General features: G+C 60.5%; 3 protein-coding genes across 3 annotated transcripts; all 3 read right to left on the bottom strand.

Annotated features, from left to right (window-relative positions):
• Nucleotides 1–601: 601 nt before the first annotated feature.
• LSCM1_06787 (uncharacterized protein) lies at nucleotides 602–6,643 on the bottom strand (the record flags this gene model as incomplete). The annotated part of the gene is made up of 1 exon (XM_067324192.1): nucleotides 602–6,643. One exon carries the CDS (start codon nucleotides 6,641–6,643, stop codon nucleotides 602–604), a length of 6,042 nt encoding a protein of 2,013 aa, XP_067179539.1.
• A 5,393-nt stretch (nucleotides 6,644–12,036) lies between these two features.
• Nucleotides 12,037–12,738, bottom strand: LSCM1_06786 (uncharacterized protein; the record flags this gene model as incomplete). The annotated part of the gene is made up of 1 exon (XM_067324191.1): nucleotides 12,037–12,738. The coding sequence occupies one exon, from the start codon at nucleotides 12,736–12,738 to the stop codon at nucleotides 12,037–12,039; it is 702 nt and encodes a 233-aa protein (XP_067179538.1).
• A 1,790-nt stretch (nucleotides 12,739–14,528) lies between these two features.
• Nucleotides 14,529–17,885, bottom strand: LSCM1_06785 (uncharacterized protein; the record flags this gene model as incomplete). Its single annotated transcript, XM_067324190.1, has 1 exon — nucleotides 14,529–17,885. The coding sequence occupies one exon, from the start codon at nucleotides 17,883–17,885 to the stop codon at nucleotides 14,529–14,531; it is 3,357 nt and encodes a 1,118-aa protein (XP_067179537.1).
• Nucleotides 17,886–19,466: the final 1,581 nt, after the last annotated feature.

Raw genomic sequence — 19,466 nt, 5'->3', positions numbered from 1 at the left:
GGGCGGGGCACGTGTGGCATAATAAGAGAAGAGGAGGGCAAGAGAGTACGTCTGCGTGTGTGTGTGTGCGCGCGCTCTCCCTTTCGTCCTCTCTTCTCCAGCCCTGTCAGCCGTCGATGTCCTCTGCTGTCGCCTTTTTTTTTCGATTTGCTGTTGCGGAGCGCTAAACAAAATGAAAGCCGCTTGGGGAAACGGCGCCACCGACGCCAAAATGGCCCCGAAAGACCGTCGGCTTGGGGAGAGGGGCGGCGCCACGCCACCCTCTCACATCTGCACAGAAGCCATCGAGAATATCGTACAGGAGAGGGGGAGAGGAAACGCAAGCTCTGTTCATGGCGGGAGGGAGAGAGGGGTACCCTCACAGAGCAGAGCAATGGCGTAAGGGCGGCACAGAATCGCGAGTGCGCCCAACAAGAGACGCTTCATTGGCGCCACCACGGCCCAAACGCCTCGAAGGCCAAAACAAGCAATCGAGCGGTCCACGCCAAGGCCTGGAACAAATAAATAAACCACACGCACGCACACATCATCGTCTCGGCCTGGTTCGCCTTCCACCCTCGCCGGCAGCTCCTCATCCCTCATATGCCCCTCTCACGACATTCTACAAGCGCTGCATCAGAAGCGCATGGGTGCTCCAGTCGTCGCTGCTGTGGTGACGCATGTGCATGCTACCGCCAGCGCCTTTGCAGAGATGATTGCCAGTGATGTGGTGCGCAGTACCATCGTCGCCGGGGTGCGGGTGATGCTCCTGGTGCTGGCAGGGGTACTGCTGTGGCTGACACCCGGCGGGGGCGCAGCTATGCGCTCTATAGCCCGAATAAGCGCCGCCCTCCATCGGCCTTGTGGCCGTCTGATTCGTCGCGTAGGTAAGCTGGCTCGTGCTGCCCGTGCCGTTACCGCTGCTCGTGTTGTAGCCAGTCTGCATCGTCTGGGACAACATTGAACCGACACGCACGCATGCTTGTTGCTGCTGCTGCGCGTAGTAATGATTCTGTTGCTGCTGTAACGGCGACCCTACAGTGCGATTGCCGTGATGGGGAGGAGAAAATGCGTAGCCACCGGTGCCCCCGGCGCCAATGACACTGCCCGCTGCATTCGAACGCACGTGCATGGCGTAATACGTCTCCTCGGGCGTTGTAGGTGAGAGCGGTATCGCCGGGTAAGACGAGGCGTACCCGCCGCCGCTATTACCCATGCCGCTGGTGCCATACATCTGAGGGCGTTGGTGGTACATCATGCCCTCCACGGTGCTCGGGCCGTATGCGTTGCCCTGAAGCGAAGACACAGAAGGCGGGGATGATGGCGGCGGCTGTGAACCGGTTGCGCTACCCAACGCGCTGTCTCGTGCCGGGAGCTGCTCCGTCACTGGCAACATCGCCTCCCCGAGCGGGCCGCCGCAGCGGGCGGCCTCGCTCACGTCCTGACTAGCGAACGCCTCATCCAGCTCACTTGCCACCTGTTCCGCTGCCGCCGCGTTTCCACGCCGCCCTCCTGAGCTGTGGAAGAGCTTGCCCTGCGATGGCGAGGCGGCCGAGGATGGCGACTGCCACTGCGGGGCAGCAGAGGTGGGCGAGGAAGGGGCCCTCCCGCTCCCCGGCTGGAGCAGCTTTGGCTGTTTCCCCTCAGTAGCCGCCGTGTTGCTGTCCCCGTTCGCGCTCAAGGGGTGGAAGATAAGCTGCGGCTCACACATGTGGCGGATGGCTGGAGTGCATAGCAGGGATGGCCTCGTGCAACCCGGGCACTGCGGCACCCCCACCAGCGCCGTGGCAGTCGCCCCCTCACGGCCCCATGGGCAGTTCAGATAGCTGTGCTTGCGAATAGCCTCAATCGTTCGCGGAAAGAGCATTCGCAGAACGCCAGCCTCACACCGTGTGCACTGCGAGTGGGGCGCGGGATAGCCGGGGCACAGACATAACTCAGCTCCCCCACCCACCCCCGCCTCGCTCGCGCCCCCCGGCATGCCGTAGATGGAGGCATCGTTCATCACCCCCTGCTGCACACGTGCTTGGCCGGCACCACCGTTCGCGCCGCTCTCGGCCCAGCTCCGGCTGCTACTGCTCGCGGCACTGAAGACAGACCACTGAGACGTCGGTGACGCGGCAACTTTCGCGGCAGCAGCTACGGTTTTCTTACGGCCACCTCCACCCGCTGCAGCACTACCACCAGCACGACCCGCGCTCGCCAAGACGCCGACGCTAGCCCCGTCCGGCTGCATCGTGCCTCCACCGATTTTCTGCGACGCCACATCCAATAGTCGCAGGCCTTCGAGAAATGCCCGCTGAATACGCTGAAGGTGGTTGCGGCACACACCACGCACCATGTTGCTGCTCCACCGCAGCGGGTCCAGCACGTTCATGTCTCGAACAGGGAAAACAGCAGTGTTACATGATGGGCACATCAGCCCGGCGTCCTCGGCGGCGCATCCAGCACGGTTCAGCTGCACTCGAGAAGTGCCCGAGCTGCGGGGCTCCAACGGATTACCCACAGTATTGCTGTCAGTCGGCGGTAGCGCTCTCTTTTCCTGCGGTTGGCATGCCTCGTGCCGCGCCTGGCGCGCAGCGCGCCGCGAGCGGTTCACTTCGTCCAGCAAGTGTTTTACACCGCTGACAGTCAGTAGCGGCTGCTGACGGCGGCGCACCAGGTGGCCAATTGCTGCCTCCCCCTCCGGCGTCAAGCCGAGAAACGCCAAGTCGGTCGCCGCGCGGTTCGACGCGGCCACACCGTCTAGCGTCTTGCTGTGCGCCGCATCCACCTCGAGGTAGCTCAGATCCAGCGGAGTTGAGGTGATCTTGTGCAGTGGAAGGGGACCGAAGGCTGTAACACAGTACCGGTCGAAGTCAAAGTAGGCGTAAAACTTCAAGAAGCGCGCAAACAGTTTCAGGGGAGACAAGGGGTGCAGCGACGCGGTAGGCCCGCACACAGCGTCGCGGCCTGTTGTGCAGAATGGCGATGGTCTTGATTGGCCGGCCGAGTCGCGATCGTCTTCTCGACTGCTGCCTGTCGGGCTTGTGGCAGCGCTTAGGAGTCCTTCACCGGCCTGGTCCCTCATAGCCCCTTTCGCGGCGGTGTCTCTTGCCGGCGCGTTCACCATACTGGAGGAGGACGCGGGGTTTAGCGACAGAGACCGCCCCTCCTCCTCCGCAGTGCTGTCGCCGCCAATCAGGGACTCCGGCGTCCCGGCCGTCCTCGTCACCGCCGCTCCCGCGCCGTCGCCGTCGTTGTCAGTCTGCCCTGCGTCGATGTCCTCGAGGAATTCAACGGTATTCAGCATCGAAATTAGCATCACTGTGGCGGCGTATGAGCCGATGTACCCAGCCTGCCCGCCCAGGATGTGCGCCTCATAGCAGCACCACGCCTTGAGCAGCAGAAGCGTGCGCTTGAGAAGGTGCTGGCCCCCGATGGCCGCATCCATCTCGTGCAAAAATCGCACGCAGTTGACACCCCCAAACTGGCCAATGGTGATGTCATAGTTGCACCCCTCCATCGCCAGCTTTAGCACACGCACCTCTGCCATCACCAACGAGTCGACAAAGACGGGCGTCTTGGCGCTGCGCAGGTAGTCCCGCACACGGCTAAGCACCTCACCAGACGCGATGCTCAGCACCGCAGGCGCCACGAGACGCGGGCAGCCGTCTGCAGTGGTCGTTAGCTGCATGGTCCCGTCAATACTGCCAGTGCTGCTGTCGGTAGTCACCGGGAGCATGGCCGGCTTTGTAGAGCAGTCCGAGGCGGCGCCGCCGCCATCGCTAAGCGAGGCTGAAGACAGCCGCTGCAGGGGTGACGGGGGAGGCGTCAGTGTCGACTCCCTCGCCACCAAGCCGTCCACCTCCACCGTCACGTCATTGTCGCCGTCGGGCAGCACAGTGCGCATGTTCACGCTGCCAAAGATGTAGTAAGAGATGTCACCATATTCATGGCCTGTCTGTCGACCCGCGTGGCGCAGCGCCGCGGTAATGTAGCCAGCCAGTGTCTCAAGTTGACTACGGCGGCGCTGCAGGCACGCCAAGGACGGCGTCAAGTACGTGAGCACCTCGCGCTCGATCAGGCGACAGAGGCGCGGGCTCACCTCGGGTGTGAACTGGAGAAGCGACCGTGGCGCCGCATCTGCCGCCATGTCCGCAGCCATCACCTCCTCTCGAAGCAGCCTCGCCTCTTCATTCAGCACCGCACCGCTGTCCATGACCCTCACAGTACCCGGCGCGCCTCCACGACTGCCGCCGGTAGCATAGGTGCTGCTGACGCTACTATTGTTGAGGGCACTGGCAGCAGCAGCCACTGGTGCCATTGCGGCGCTATCTAGTGAATAGTAGGGCACACCAGACGGGCTCGAAGCTGTCATTGGCGGCCGAAAGCTGACGTTCCGATGGGCCTGCAGAGCGGGTGGCGCAACCTCTTCCATGGGCATCTGCGGTGGCACCCGACCAGGGGCCTCCTCTCCATTGTACTGCATCGAGCCGCCGGAGCCGCAGCTTAGCTGGCCCTGCGGGTTCGAGAAGCCAGCGTAGTCACTGCGGCCACCACCCTCAGCGCCGCCGCTCCCTTCGCTGGTCGCCATGATTGGCCCCCCAAGCGCCGCTTTCGCATCGGCGCCGTTCGTGTAAGCGCCGCCGCCATGGAAGGGAATCTGAGGGTTGTGGCGCAGATTCTGGCAATAGTACGGCTGTTGCTGGTACGGCTGCTGTGGCTGCGAAGAGTAGCGAGGGCCGCCGACACCACCGCTTCGGGGTGCCGAGCCGTGGCGGCTCTGGCCAAGCCCCCCTTGATACAGGCAACTATCAGCGCCGCCGTCACCGCCAACAAGCATAAGCGGAGGCGGGTACGCATATTGTTTTTGCTGTTGTTGTCGCTGCTCCTCCTGCAGTCTTCTCCCCATACTGTGATGGCCCAGCGGCCCATGGCCAGGTGGCATGCCGCTGGCCCCTCCTCTGCCTCCATCACTCATCCCGCTATGATAGTAGCCATACGCGCCGCCTGACCCGCTGCTGACACGGCTGTGGTGATGGTAGTTGGAAGCCGTCATGGGCATCACGACTGCCGATCCTCCTTGGCCGTACGTGCCGCCGTCACCTCTCGCACAAGCACCCGCGTAGTCGCTTCCGCCGACTTCGGTGCCACCGATGCCGCCGCTCATTAGGTAGCTCGTCATGGCCGGGCCTCCTGCACTATCGCTGCCTTGAGCGCAGCTGACCATCATGAACGGCTCGCGTCCTCCGCTGAGTTGGTGATTGTAATGGAAGTGCTGCTGCTGCTGAAGAGTGCTGTACAGCGTGGAAACACTACCGCTGTTATCGCGGCCCTGGTTGCTGCCAGGGCCCGCGAAAGCGCCAGGCATACCGCTACTGAAGCTACCCCCGCCACCGGGCATCATCGGGATAGGGGGCGGCGGCAGAGACCCAGTCACAGGAGCGGCAGTGTTCACCGTTTTACTACCCCTCATTGGCGTGCTCGTACCACCAGAACTGCCGGCCACCGTAGCAGCAGAGATGGCAGTATCCTCCCCCTCCGCACCGGAGGCCGCCGCTGTTGGCGCCTTCTTCTTCTTACTCTTTTTCTTCTTGCGCTTCTTGGCGGGTGCGATGACGGCCATCGGGTTGTCCGCATCTTCTGTCAAGGAACCTTCCTGATGGCAACTGCTGTCTGTGCCCGGCAGAGTCCGCGATGGTCGAGATGACGGCAGCACTGCCCCGGTGCTGCTGGTGGCCGACGCAGCGGGAGTGTGGGGAGTCGCGTTGCTGCGATCCGGCGTGTTCAAAACATAGACGTTCGAGAGCGAGTTGGGAGGTCGTGTCGGCAACTGCGCGCCACCGCCGCCGAGCAATTCATCACCCCAGTTAGCGCGTGCGGCGTCCCTTGAGTGAGGTGTGTGCTGCAACGGCGGTGATGCGGCAGGAGTAAGTCGAGTACAGTGAGTACCAACGCCACCCTTTTCACTACCCTTCCCGAGCGGTGTGGGTAGGCTTCGAAGGGCCGCATTTCCTCCTCCTCGCCCAGCAGCAAAAGTATAGGCAAATTGAGTGCGGAGGCGGTGGCTGCCATCGCTCCCGGCTGGCGGTAGCGAAGCACTGCGCCGCAGTCGCAATCGAGGTGCGGTACAGGTGGTCGCGAGTGACTGCATTTCTCTGGAGCGCAGCTGTGGCGTGACGGCACGGCTGCTTCCCGCGTTGTTTAGGCTGCAGGTGTCGAGGCTGTCGTTACCGCTCGCGCGCAGACACTCCGCCCGCATCAGCGGGGACTGCGGCGAGCTCACGCATGTGAGCAAGGCCCCTGACGAGGGCGCGTCAGCGCTGCGAAGGGATAAGGCGGAGTCTCTCTGAGTGAGAGGTGAGGCAGAGGGATAACTAGCCGTGCGTGGGGATGTCGCGGTCGTTGACCCTGCAGCGTTGTGGGGTGGGTCTGGAGGCCACACGCGGTCCTTCTCACCACCGCCTCCGGGATCCTGGAGGCGAGGCGAGTGCATGGCCGGCAAGCTTCCGCTGCCGAGACCGCTGCTCGGGGAGCCGAGTTTGCTGCCGGAGTTCGCTGCTGCAACGACACCTTGTCGCAGCGGTGGCATAACGGCATCACAGACGGAGGCGTCAGACGACGTCAAAGCTGGTTTCGTGTCACTGTTGCCGCTGCTGCTATGGGTAGCGCTGACCTCCATATTGCAGAAGCTGAAAAAAAAAAGAAAGCTGACCCCCTTGTAGGGCGGCGCTATGTGCCTGAGGAAAGGGTGGCACGTGGGGTGCCGTGTATGAAAGAGGTGTTGACGTGCAGCACCCGACGCGCACAGTAGTGTCCGCCAAAGGCTCAGACGGGCGCCCTCGAGCTCTGTATTCCACCGAACGTTTTTTCTTCGCGTCTTCCCAGATGATGCGCTACTAAGCTGTGCAGGCGAAAATTCAATGCAAGGCACCTGTCCGTGCCGTCGTGAGTGGCTGCGGGTGTATGCGAGCACGACAGGGTAACAACAGAAGGAGAGGAGAGGGGAGGGGGGAATGCGAAAAGAGGGGAGGGGGAGAGACAACGTAAAGGGGAGCACTCCAACAGGTCGATCGAATTCAGCGAAGCACGCGCGAAATGCAACGGCACTGATGATATAACACCCACACACACACACACGAGAGAGAGAAGGCTAAACAAATGGAGGAGGAAAGACGTACACAACGCAAAGTCACGTGGGGAAAGGGGAAAGAGGTGCGCCCGGCAATCCGTAGACGAATTAGCGTTAGGTGAAAACAAAAAAAGAGAGAGAAGGCAGAGGCAGGGCGGCGGCCTCAACACACCAATGAGAAATCGAGCAAAGAGTGAAAGAAAACTCAAGAACAGACGAGCACACGAGAATGGACAGATGGAGCTGCGGACAGTGACTGGCAACGATGATGACACAAACACGACGAACAAACTCAGTAGAGTCGAAAAAAAAAAGAAATGGGGAGAGTAAAGGAAGCCGAGTGGAGGCAACGAAAGAGAAAGAGAGGGGGAGAGAAACACAACGTAAAAAAAAATGAAAGAGGGGAAAGGGGAGGGGAACTGATAGCGGAGGCAACGGCGGAACCTTCAAGTGAGGGGGGGAGTAGTCGAGAAAATAAAAAGACGTAGAAGAGAGCGACGCAGAGGAAAAATTGTCACTCGAACGAATGAAACAGGTGGGTGAGAAGCGAGAGCGACGTGAAGCAGAGGCGCGCAACTCCAGCAACGGTTCAAAAAAAAAAGGCCACAGCAGCAGCGATCAACAGAGACACAGAAAGAAAAAAGGGAGAGGGAGCGGACGGAGCACAGGAGAGGTCGTTGACGGGTGGAGTGCGGTCACAATGGAGGAAGGGAGAGATGCATGCGCTGATGCTGTTGCGCCTTGGGGGTGGGGGGCTGTGAGAGGAAGTCGAGATGGAGGGCGACTCAGCGCTAAGCCGCCATACAAAAACAGTCCGTCAACCAAACAAGGAGGGTAACACAAAGAGGGAAAAAAAAGTCGACAGAGACTATAGTGAAAGGGGACGGAGAGAGAAGGCGGCGGTCAAAGAAGGGCCAATGCCGTAAGAGATGCCCCGTCCCCCCTCTCTCACACACACCATACCACACCTCGCGCGCACCCCCTATCTCTCTGCCGGCACAAAATGGCGGTCACCGAAGAAAACTCAACGACCGAGAATCAGCGAAGCAGACGGGAGAGTGGCGGGGAGGAGGAGGGGGGAGGGGCGTCGATACAGGTCTGCGATGATCTCAACGACACAGACCGACACAAACAAGGGAAGAAACGAATACGGCACTGTAAGCGGGCGAGAAGAGGGGCGGGCGAGAGCGGAAGAAGGGATGACTGAGAGCGGCCTGCACAACAGGAGAGCAGCCACACACGACGTGGCGATGCGCCAAGAAAGGGAGTGAGCGCCGAAGGAAAAAAAGGCGCGGAGGAAAATGGGGAGGGGGGAAGGTCAGTGTCCCGTGGAGTATAGTTGCCTTATCCGGCAAGTCGAGAGGCAACAACCGAGAAAAGGGTCGGGGGGAAGGGGGGCGGCGATGCGAGGGGAGAAGGAAGAAGAGGAGCTGCAGATGTCCGTGGATGCGCCTCCCCTCCCCTCCTCCGCTCAATAGCTGCTCCCGCTCTTGAAGGTTACCCTTTCCCCTGTACTCTGCACTGTAGCGGCCGCTAATCGTCTCCCTCTTAACTGCTGTGTGCCTGCACTGCTGGCGTACGTCACTCAGCGAGCCTCACACCCTCTCGCAATAGCAGTACCTGCTCGCCCTCTCACGATTCCTCAAACGTCCTGTTGCTTGTGTGTCCGCCTTGGCTGCCACTCACACCCTGGGGAAGAGGGAAGAGGGGGAGGGGGGCGAATAAATGAGCGTGGTGTGCAGAGCAAAGAAACAGTAATGGGAAGCAAACGAATCCCAAAAGACTCCGGTTACAGATGATTGTGTGTGTGTGTGTGTGCCTGACAGGAAAACAAGTGAGGCCCACACAGATACACGCACAGACGCGCACAGAAGCACGGGCCAACTCAAACAGAGAGAGAGAGAAAGGAGGAGGAGGAGGGTGGGCGCGGCGGCGGCGGCGGCGGACGCGCTCACAGGAGAAAGAAAGGGTAAAAGAGGATGGTAGAGAGAGAGGAATTACCGTAAACAGTGCGTATTTCACAACATCCACTGCGCTGGCAGGCACGGAGACAAATAGCAAAGCGCCAAGACACGTTGCGTACGGGGGCAAGTGTCCGCCACGAGCAAGGCAAGGGCACAAAAAGAGAGAGAGGAGGCAGAAAGAGAAGGTACGCAAAGGCGAAAACTTCCTGCTTAGTGGATCGTTGCGATATCTTTGTCGGCAGTGAGATGAGGAGAGGAGGAGGAAGAAGAGGGGGGAGGTGTCGCCGATGTCTTGAAAAAGAAAAAAAGAGAGAGGATTTAGTTTTTGTGCCTCCAGTTCGTCCCTCTTCTTGCTGTTGCTGTTGTTTACCGATGGCACTGCGGTGAGTCTTTTTCGCCTGTGTACGGCGTGATGACGTGTGAGCGTCTGTGGTGGAGATGTGCGGTGTGTTGGCACTTTGCTTTTCCCTGTATTTTCCCCCTATCGGCAATGGTGGCGCCACACACACACACACTTCTTTTTTGTTCTCTGTTTCTTGTTGACTTGTGTGTTCAATAGTGCTACGTGCGAGTCTCCTGTTCCTCACGGTCGATGTTGCGGCGGAAGGTGGAGGAGAGGCCGTCGGGCAAAGAGGATGGAGGAATTGGGTGTCTTCGACAACCTTAAGGTGATAGGGAGAGAGGGGCACTGGCAGTGGCACGGGAGAGCGAGCGAAAGATTATGGGGAAGAGTGAAACACAGAACTGAAAGTGAAAGGAGAGGGGGGAAGAAGAAAAGGGAGAGTGAACAAGAGGTAGGAGAGCGGTGACAGGAGCTGTTTGTGCCGCTTAGCAAGAGTGCACGCCTCGGCAGGAAGGCTTTTCTCGATAAAGGCGCACCAGCAGACAATGGCAGACCACCAAGACGGAGACGCGCGGCACCGGTTCACCAAAGCCCCAAAAATAAAATGCTAAGCGGAAGGCAGAAACGAGAGAGGAGAGACGTCTGGGGACAGGAGCACGACGAGGGAAGCAAAACAGTTCCGGAGATGGCAGAAAACGCGGCGGGGGGGACTAGCACCGGCGCACATACGCCACATACATAAAGAAAAAGGTACAAGCACACACGCAACCAGCACCCGCACACGCACACACGAGAGGAAGGGGCCGAATGTCCAGCACACAGGTCAAGCACGGCAAGCAACGCGGCTATGAAAGATACCACGACAGGCAGAGAGAGAGGAGGAGGGGGGAGCAAGTGGGCGTATTACTTACGAAATAGTATAGAAAGCCTCAAAACAGGCAGCAGCAGCAGCGGCAGTACTTTTGCAGCAACGGATATTTCTGCCGCGTGGCGATGTCCACACACAGAACGAGGAGTGCACGCACACGAAACTTGAGCACGCACAAAGACACGCACACGCTTACAGACAAATACAGAGAGAGAGAGGCTGTCAACCGCACGAAAGTGCCGGCAAGCGGGTACAATCGCGCGCACACGCGCGCGCGCCACCGAAAAGGGGGATGAAGGTGGGGGGATGATGCACCCTCGTTTCTTTGTGCGTGTAATGATGCAGATGCACAGGAAGTAGGTCTGTGTGTGTGTGTGTACGACCTCGAAGATGCGCTGCTCCTTTCCACTTTTCAGTACCTTTCGGGTGCGAGCGGGGCGTCCACCGGCGTTGTGGCGGGGATGCGAAGGAGAGAGCACCGGGCATGAGCGCCACAGGGAGAGGGAGAGAGGAGAGAGGAGGTAGTCGAACAGCAAGCACCACCCATGGTCCCACGGTCGCAGCACCAGCAGGGCCAACGTTCATTTTAGAGGTCAGGAGCTTCACTCTGGGCAAGGCAACAAGCCCAGAGTCTGGGCACTCGAGGAGAGCGAGGGAGGAGTTGTGTGCGATGCAGAGCACAAGGGCCGAGCCCGCCGGTGCGTTGTTCGCTCGCCAATGCTCACGTGTGCTGGGACGCAAGTCACTGAGAACAACACCCAAAGCAGCGCTCCTGGGCCCAGAGCGTCACTTCAGTGCCAGCGGTCCACTACCCTACCCGACGTGCACCCGCTCTTGCCCCGACGACGAATTCTTGGCGAGAGGGGAAGATAGCGGGGAAGCGCTCATGGACGAGAGATCCAGGGCGGTATGAGGTGAGAGAGGCGCGCGCACGGCCCACGCTCGTGCTTGGCCTCGCACCAACTGGGAGAGGGCCGATACTCCGCGGGCATTAGGAAGGCGTCTGAGGGCGCACAGCTCTGCCCCGGCGCCCCGCAGCTCTTCTTTGCCTTTTCATTGGCGTGTCTCTTACTCGCGCTCGCCCATCCGGCCGTAGCGACGTGCGTCCAAAAACAAACTCGCAGCGCAGCACTCGCGACACCTCGGGAAGGAACAGAAGACGGCGGCGGCAGTGGCTGAGGAGGCCCGGTGTCCTTTCCCCGTGCGGGCGCGCGCGTGTACGCCTTTGAAGACCTGAGAAAGGAGGGCACCACCCTACCCAGCCAACGCCCTGCACACCAAGAGAGGCCACCAGAGAGGGCGAAAGTGGGGAGGTGACAGACACGCAGCGGAAGAGGAGGGAGCAGCAGAGCGCCAGCCGATGAGCACCGATGCAGTTCTTCACCCCAAAACTCGTGCGCCAAGCGGCACGCGCCCCATAGGAGGAGAGAGACGCACAGACAGCAGGGCAAGGCCGCGCCCGCCAGTGCAGTGGAGGGACAACCCTATTTCTAAAGGCAACGGAAGGGGGGAGAGGGGGGGAACAAATACGATGAGCGGTGCCGAAAACAGCAGCCTAAACGAGAGAGAGAGAAAAGGGGCGGAAGAGGCGCGAACGTTCGCAGAGAAGGACCGCTCGATTGCAAGTAATGGAGACGTACACTAACTGCCACTCACACGTACACGTACACACAGAGAGAGGGATGGGGAGGCAGTGAAGGCGAGAAAAAATGCCTCTGCGGGCAGGACCCCTCCCCTTGCAGTGCATCCTACTCCCTCTCTGCTGCGCTTACATCAAGCACTTCATCTTCTCCAACACCTGCGGGTACTTTTGCGTGATGAGCCGCATGTCCTCCATCTGTACATATCCCTCCTTTCGTATATCCAGAAAGCCCATGAGTCGGCGCGCCTCTTCATCAATGACGCGTCGCACCTCGCGGTCGCTGACGTCGTAGTCGCCGACGTAGCGTGTTGCTTCCGTGATGACCGTCTTGATATCCGCCAATGACAAGAGCCCATCGCCGTCCACGTCGTAGGTGTTGAACACAACATAGAAGAGATCTTCAGTGCTGTACACGACCGCTACGTGATAAATGAGAAATTTTTTGAAGGTGATCACCCCCTCATTGTTGATGTCGTAGCCCCGAAAGAGGTGGCTGTAATAGTCGCTCCCATCCTCCTGGGTCGCATCTCCGTTGTCGCCCTCATCGGCTCCGCCAGCGGCATGCTGCTTCGCGCCCCTGCAGCGGCCAGGTCCTACTTTGTCGAAGACGCTCCCCCGCCGCCACCTGCAATGCTCCTCGCGGATTTCTCGATTCTTGAACACGTTGACGCTCTCAATGTACTGCTTGAAGAGGAGCGGGGTCATGACACCCGAGGGGGCCGCCTTCATGAAGCGGGTGTGCAGGAAGCCGATGGCCTCCTCGGAGATGCGATCTTTCACCACCTCGCGGTAGTCGTTCATCTGCTCGCGCGAGATTCTGCCGCCCATCTTTGGAAGGCCGCTGACAAAGAGGAACAGCAGAGGTTCACTAGCGAAAAAAAAGAACAGAGGGAAAGGGCCAGCGAGAGCCACAAGAGGAGAAATAGAGGGAAGCGAGTGGTGGTAATGGCGTTAGATGATCAAGTGCTGTGCGCTACGTGGCCTTCTCGGTCCTTCGGCACACACACACACGAAAACGCAGAGCGAGGAGGAACGCACGCCGACACGGATCGTTCCCAACGCAGATATTGATGCTGTCTACGCCAAGTGGTGTTGAGAATGAGAACAGAAGGGAGGTGAGACCTGAATAAGAGGAAAGCGGAAGGGGCGCGGCGACGCGAAAACTCAGCCGCGCGGAGATGCACGGGCATCCGACTGCTTCGCGAAAGTCCCCCTTCAAAGTCCGTCGCTAGGCTCCGCACCTCGGGGGCTCCGTTTCGATTTCTTTTCTACCCGAGAGTCGCGCTGCAACGCAACAGGTCCACAAATATATGCGCACAGACCACCGCAGCGCACCTCCGCCACGGCCACACGTCCGGGAGACGGGCCGACCAGCACTGCTCGGTGTTGCTGAGGCGCCATCGCAGCGGCACCGCACACGGCGCAGTCGGGGCCCAGGGCCGCGCTCGGCATCACCGCAGCACATCGAGCAAAGAGGGCACACGGGGCGCATGAGGGCAGTCGTCGGATCGTCGGCAGGGCTCACGGCGGCCTCCTTTGCGCGCCATCGCCGCCGCGTGTCTCTCCCGCGCAGCACATGTGCACGCGCGGCCGCCGACATCAATAGCCCAAAGTGAGACAGCAGGGCGCTCTCCAGGAACTGTGGCCTACCCGGCAACGAGGGTGGGCACTGAGGCGCCGGTGTTGCCACGCGGCGGAGGTGACCGGCGCCGATCGGGGACACGGAGAAGTGCAGAGAAGGGCTGTGTCGCTTTTTCCTGTTTGTACTCGATCACTCCCCTTTTTCCACGCAGACACGCACAGCTCCGCATGCCAGTCGACAAGGAGAGAGTTTTGCGCGAGGGGAGGCCATGGCAGAGGTGCTCATCTCCTTCAACCCGACGCCTCTCCCCTTCCCCCGCGCCCAAGTGTCGCAGGCGCACACGAGAGAGAAAGGGTCCAAAGGTACTCAAGGGTGTGCAGCCACATCATCTCGCGCCCTCTCTCCCTCTCCCGCTCATCGTTTTTTTTTGAATCGCACTTGCGTCTCTGCGTTTGTTCGAATTTTTTGTCGGAGCGTTTAGTAAAGTTATCGTGCCAAAAAATCATTAGTAAAAAGGGGATGCGAAAAGAGAGGTGCATGCGGGAGAGGGAGGGAAGGGGAACACAAGCGGGCACAGAGAGGGCGCGCGCGTATCTGCGTGTGTCTGAGTGAGTCCGTGAGTGCATGAGAAGCAGAAGACGAGGAGCACTTCCAGAGGCGATAGGAGGGCCGCATGATACCACGCAAGAAAAAATGCACACAAGAGAGAGTGAGACACCCGCGCGAACACGTAAGGGAAGGCCCTGCCTCGCGACACGTTCGTGCGCGTACGGCACACGGCGCGTGGAAGAAGGGGAGAGAGCGGGGGAGGCCGACTAATGAGGACGGAAAGGAAAGCTAACATGCTAAAACAAAAACGACTTCATCATACATATGAACAGAGGAGATGAGGTAAAAAAAGGGGGGGCGACAAGAGAGTGTGATGCAACGCAGCTCGCGGAAGAGAGGTGGGGAGGGGGGAGCACGGTTGAGAGAACGCAAACGATTTGTCGCCGCGGGGCGCGCAGACGGCACCCGCAGCGGACACCTGTCGTGCCTACTCATCCTCCGCTTCCGAGTCCGGTAATGCTGTCCAGCCGCTTAGCGTCGCCAAGGCGGTAAAGGTGCTTGCCGCCGATGACGCGCGCGCCGTGTTGGATGGCAGCGCACTCGTTGCAGGGGTGCCGTCGGTGGTGAGCCTGGGCGGCAGAGGCGCTGGTGAGCCACGACGCGACCCTATCGTGGACTCCGCCCGCCACGAAGCAGAGTGGAGAGGAGAGCCGGAAGCCGCACTGGCGGGAGCCGCAAGGGAGCCGCCCTCGAGGTCGCGGAGAGACGAGCAGCATCCTATTTGCCGCTGCAGCATGCGTATCTGTGCTTTGAGAGCGGCCACCTCCATCATCGCACAGCGCTGCGCGTGCTTGATGGCGTTCTCCTTGTCCTTGGCAAAGACGCGGTGCATAGCTGCGGCGCGCCGACGACGCAGCGCGATCTCCTCTTGTTGTTGCTGCCTCATAAGCAGACCGCGTTGGCGAGCCTCGTCACTCAGGAGCGTCAGCAGACGCCTATCCGATCCCGGCGGCTGCACCTTTGGCTCGCCATTGGTAGAGCTGTAGAGAGTTGAGGCAGCGCCATCTGTGTTGGCCAACGAGGCAGACGAGCGGCGCTGTATGGGTGACGCGTACCGACTTGCCTGCGCTGATGTCCTCGTCGAGGCACTATCGCCCGCCAGCCTGTCCGCCATCGTGGCTGGCCCCTCCGGTGCAGTGGGGACTGAAAGGAAAAAAGTTGGATACCCAGCTGTGGAGACCTCCGGTACAGCGGCGGAGCTGATTGCGCTCGAGGTGCCGTCTCTCGTCACACTCAGTATGCTAATGGTGCCGGCAGCGGGTGCCGTGGTGGGTAGCAAATAGCTGGCCGGCCGCAGCCCCTCGTCCAGATGCTCATGATAGTGCCGCGACTCGTGCTGCTGGCACGGATGGCTCCCGGCCAGCCTCGCATCGACCTCGGCCCAATGAGAAGGCGGTGCAGCCTCCTCGTGCACATTGAAAACCGTGCGCTGGCGAATCCTCGACTCTGTCGCAGACGTGGACGAGTGGCCCCCGGCTACTTCGACCGGCAACCCCTGCCGAGCAAGCGGCTGCATGTCGCTTCCAGAGAGCCGGCGCCACTGCGACGCCTCCTCAGCTACCTTAGAATCACGTCTTTGCGAGATCCGCTGCACATGATACCTGTCAGCGGTCTCGCGTCCGACCAGCTGACGTCTGTAACGGCCCTCGCGGCCCTCAACGTACAGGCGGTCAAGCCGCTCGTAGAAATGGAAGAAGTGAAAATCGCGCTCAGTCCTAAACCACTGCAGCAGAATGTCGCGCAACGCTTTCTCCTCCGCCGTGAGCACGCCCAGGCAGGGTCGTAGCACAACAGCCTGAATGGCTGCCGTGTGTTGACGATGGAGGCGGCGACGTGCAAGCTGCTCCTCTCGCTCGATCAGCTGATCTCGTTCGCTCGCTTCATCCTGCAATAGGTATCTCAACTGTCGCTCAAACGACTGTGGCTCCTCCGCCTCTGACTCGACCGCAGCCGCTGCAGCGTGAGAGCGCTGCTGCTTTGCCGCGCGGGCCAGTCGACGCTGCTGGCGACCCTCCTCAGCGAATCGAGCTGCTCTCTGTCTCTCCAGCTCTTTCGCCAGTCGCTCTCGTCGATTCTTGTCTAGAACCTCCTTGTCATCGCTCGCCAAGCTCGCCATGGAACGTGCTCGGTGAATGAGGGTGGAGTGAACGGGGCTGATGCTGCTACTGGTGGTACCAAGGGTGCCGCCGCTGTTCCTGTGCAGGGTGTAGATTACCCTGGATCCGGGCACTGATGCTCCGGCAGGCGAGCTGTGGTTGCGACTGTTAGCGGTCGCCTGTGCACTGCTTACGCCACACGGCGTGCCTCGCTGCCCTCGGGGCGATGCCCCCATAGAAGCCGGCGATGCCGCTGGTGATGCACGGAGCCTCGTGAAGCCCCGAGGTGTCCCCCCGTTGCGCGGAGTTGGGGAACCGGACACCGCATACGGTCCAGCGTCCCCGCTCACCGTCCTGATGCGCGTCGCTGGGCGATACGACGGCGACGGATGGTGGCGACTGTCTCCACAGCCATCCGCAGCACCATCCTCGCTGTGATCCTCGGATGTGGTGTGCTTGGTGCTGGCGCTCTCCGGCGCGGACACTGCGGGCCGCGCATCGCCGCCAGCGGCAGAGGCAGGCGTCTTACGTGGCGCATGGTATACACCCTTCGACCGCGCCGACCTTTGCTCCTGAGCTCCGACGGCAGAGCCAGCGCAACTGCTGCGGCTGCTGAAATAGCCAGCTCCCTCCTCCGCGTCGCCATCGTTCACGTATGTGGTAAAGGGTGTGCGCCAGCCCATGGACGATCCGCCTGCCAGCGCCTCCGCGTCCACTGTCTCCTCCCGCCACGCGGATGAGGGCGACGGCGCACCAGACGTGCAGGCCCCTGGAGAGGCCAGGTTGGCGGCCGGCTGTCTGGACGGAGATACTGACGAACCCGCCCGACACGTTCGTGGAGTCGCACCAGCGCCGCTGCGAAGCGACGTTGTCAATCTAACTGGTGTGCCGAGGAGCACCCTGTTCGGCGCGTAGCTTTCATTGGCGCTACGCAGCCCCTCGGTCATCGACACGCGTGGGAGGCCACTCCGTATACGAGGTGAGGCGCTGTTACTGCCATCACCGTTTGCTGCGCAGTTGCTATTGACGGCAGTCGACGCTGATGCAGCGGCGGCTGCGGTTGTGGTGCGTGGTGTGCGCATCAGGTGCCCCCTCTGCTGATGCTGTTGCTGCTGCTGGCGCCATCGCTGCTGAAGCAGCTCTTCCTGACGCTCCTGCTCCTTGCGCAGCGCCTCCCGCTCTCGATCGCGCTGCTCCCTTCGTTCCTTCTCCCGCTGGCGGCGCAGCTCCTGTTGCCGCTCCCTCTCTCGTCTGCGAAAATGCTCCTGCTGCTCTTTGGTGTACTGCGACGCGGCTGCCTTACCACTTTGCGGTGGCGCCGATGAGGGGCGATTTCGTGTACTGGCCCGCGCGGCTTGTCGCTGGAACAGCTCCCTGTAGGCATCGGACATGGGGCTGTTCATAGAATACAGATTGGAGCCTCCCTGGCCGCCAGCCGTGCCGCTCGTGTGAAGGCCATATGTGTAGAGAGCGGCGCGCAGCGCGAGGTCGTACTTACGCTTTGTTTCCTCGTTTGAAAGGACTTCATAGGCGCGGCTCACGGCGCGGAAACGATCCGCCGCTGTTGGGTCGCCCAAGTTCTTGTCCGGGTGGTACTTGAGGGCGAGCGATTTGTACGCGACGCGCACCTCCTCTACTGAGCTGAATTTAGGAATGCACAGCACCTCGTAGTGGCGCCTGTCCTCCATTACGAGTATGAAAGGCGGCTACAGCAGCGTATCGGCGGCACCGCATAACAAAGCGCCAGTGGTCGACTCCACCTATCTGTCCCTCTCACGTACCAGAGGGCAGCGAAGCAATGAATTCTGCACGAACGCATACACGCACGGAGAACGGCCCGTCACCCCCCCTCCGCCAATCCACGCGTCGTGTGTCAAAGGGGGAAACGGTTTCTCTGCGGGCGTGTATGGTCGAGGGGGGAAGAAGCAATGCCCACGAGCCTCTTGTTGAGTCTTCTACTGTGTTGGACGAGCTACCCCGGTACAGTCATCGGCCACCACCATCGTAAGTGTGCCGCTGTGCAGGCCGCACGTCAAGCAGCACAGGAAGCAAAGTAAAGCGCACCCGTCTGGTCTCGCAGTCTAATGAGACGACTCGCACCACCACCAGCAGCTAAACGCAGCTGACAACGGGCAAGATGACTTTAGAAAAGGGTTAAATAGATATGAAGAGATGCCCAACGATCTACCCTTCAACCTGGAAGCTAACGGAGGGCAACGTCGATACTGTGAGAGTGAGCCTCCCGCTTGAGGTGCTGTGCAGAAAAAAAGAGCAGTTCGTGTGGGTGGGGGGGGGGGGGGTGACGCTGATTCACTTTTTGGTGATCACCTGTCCGGCAGCAAAACGGTTGCCGTGGGGACGCTTGTGTGTGTGTGTGTGTGTGCTATCCTTTGCTCGCTTCCACGCGCAGATGTGCCGAGTAAGGGCGGCGGAACGAGAGGCAGAGAGAAAGAGCGTGGGCCACGCCGGGTAATCAGAGAAGGAAGAGAGAGGGGGAGGCCAACAGATGGGCAAGTGCGCGTAAGCGTCGCAGTCCGAGATGAGAGGAGAAGAACACAGCTCATAAACTTCTTCTGACCGCTCTCCTGTCGTGGCGGTCATAAACCGCAGGGTGAAAACATGCTCGAAGCCACGGGCGCGCTCTGGTATAAACCTACACCCAGCCAAGAGCAACAGATTCGACGACAGAAGCGCGACGCGGATCACCACCTCAGACACACGCACACACACACACACACTTGTACACACACTTCACCGGAAGACGATGCAGAAGCTGAAGAAGCGAAACGGGAAATAAAGGACGGAACAGCAGCAGAAGATAACAGCTGATATTCTCTCCGTCCACCAACGCATCCGCACAAGTGCATCTCTCTCTCTGTGCGCGCATCTCCTCAGCTTCCGTCTCTGCCGTCTCCATTCGCGGTTACTGTGTCTTCAAGGCCATCAAGGAGAGGCAGACGGTGGTTGAGCTGCCCTCTTCGGGGGGGGGCAAGCATCTGCCACCACGTGCGCATGCGCGGCACGACTCATGACTCTCACGCTTCGCTATCAGAAGAGGAGCCAGGGGAGGAGCGAGTCGAGCACACACGCGCCCCCTTACTTGTCTTCCTCCTCGCCTTCAAGGGCTCCTCTTTTGAAAGCGCTCATGCGCTTCTTCCACTTATTCTCCCTCTTTCACCCTCTTCTCGCTTCAAACGGCATCGTTGAAGACACCGAACACACGCACACACACAAACATACACACGCGCACACGCAGACAGGATTACTTA

The sequence above is a fragment of the Leishmania martiniquensis genome, chromosome 18 (genome assembly GCF_017916325.1).
Source record: "Leishmania martiniquensis isolate LSCM1 chromosome 18, whole genome shotgun sequence".
Lineage (NCBI taxonomy): Eukaryota > Euglenozoa > Kinetoplastea > Trypanosomatida > Trypanosomatidae > Leishmania > Leishmania martiniquensis.
The sequence above is the reverse complement of the archived record's forward strand: the minus strand, read 5'-3'. Positions and strand labels throughout refer to the sequence as shown.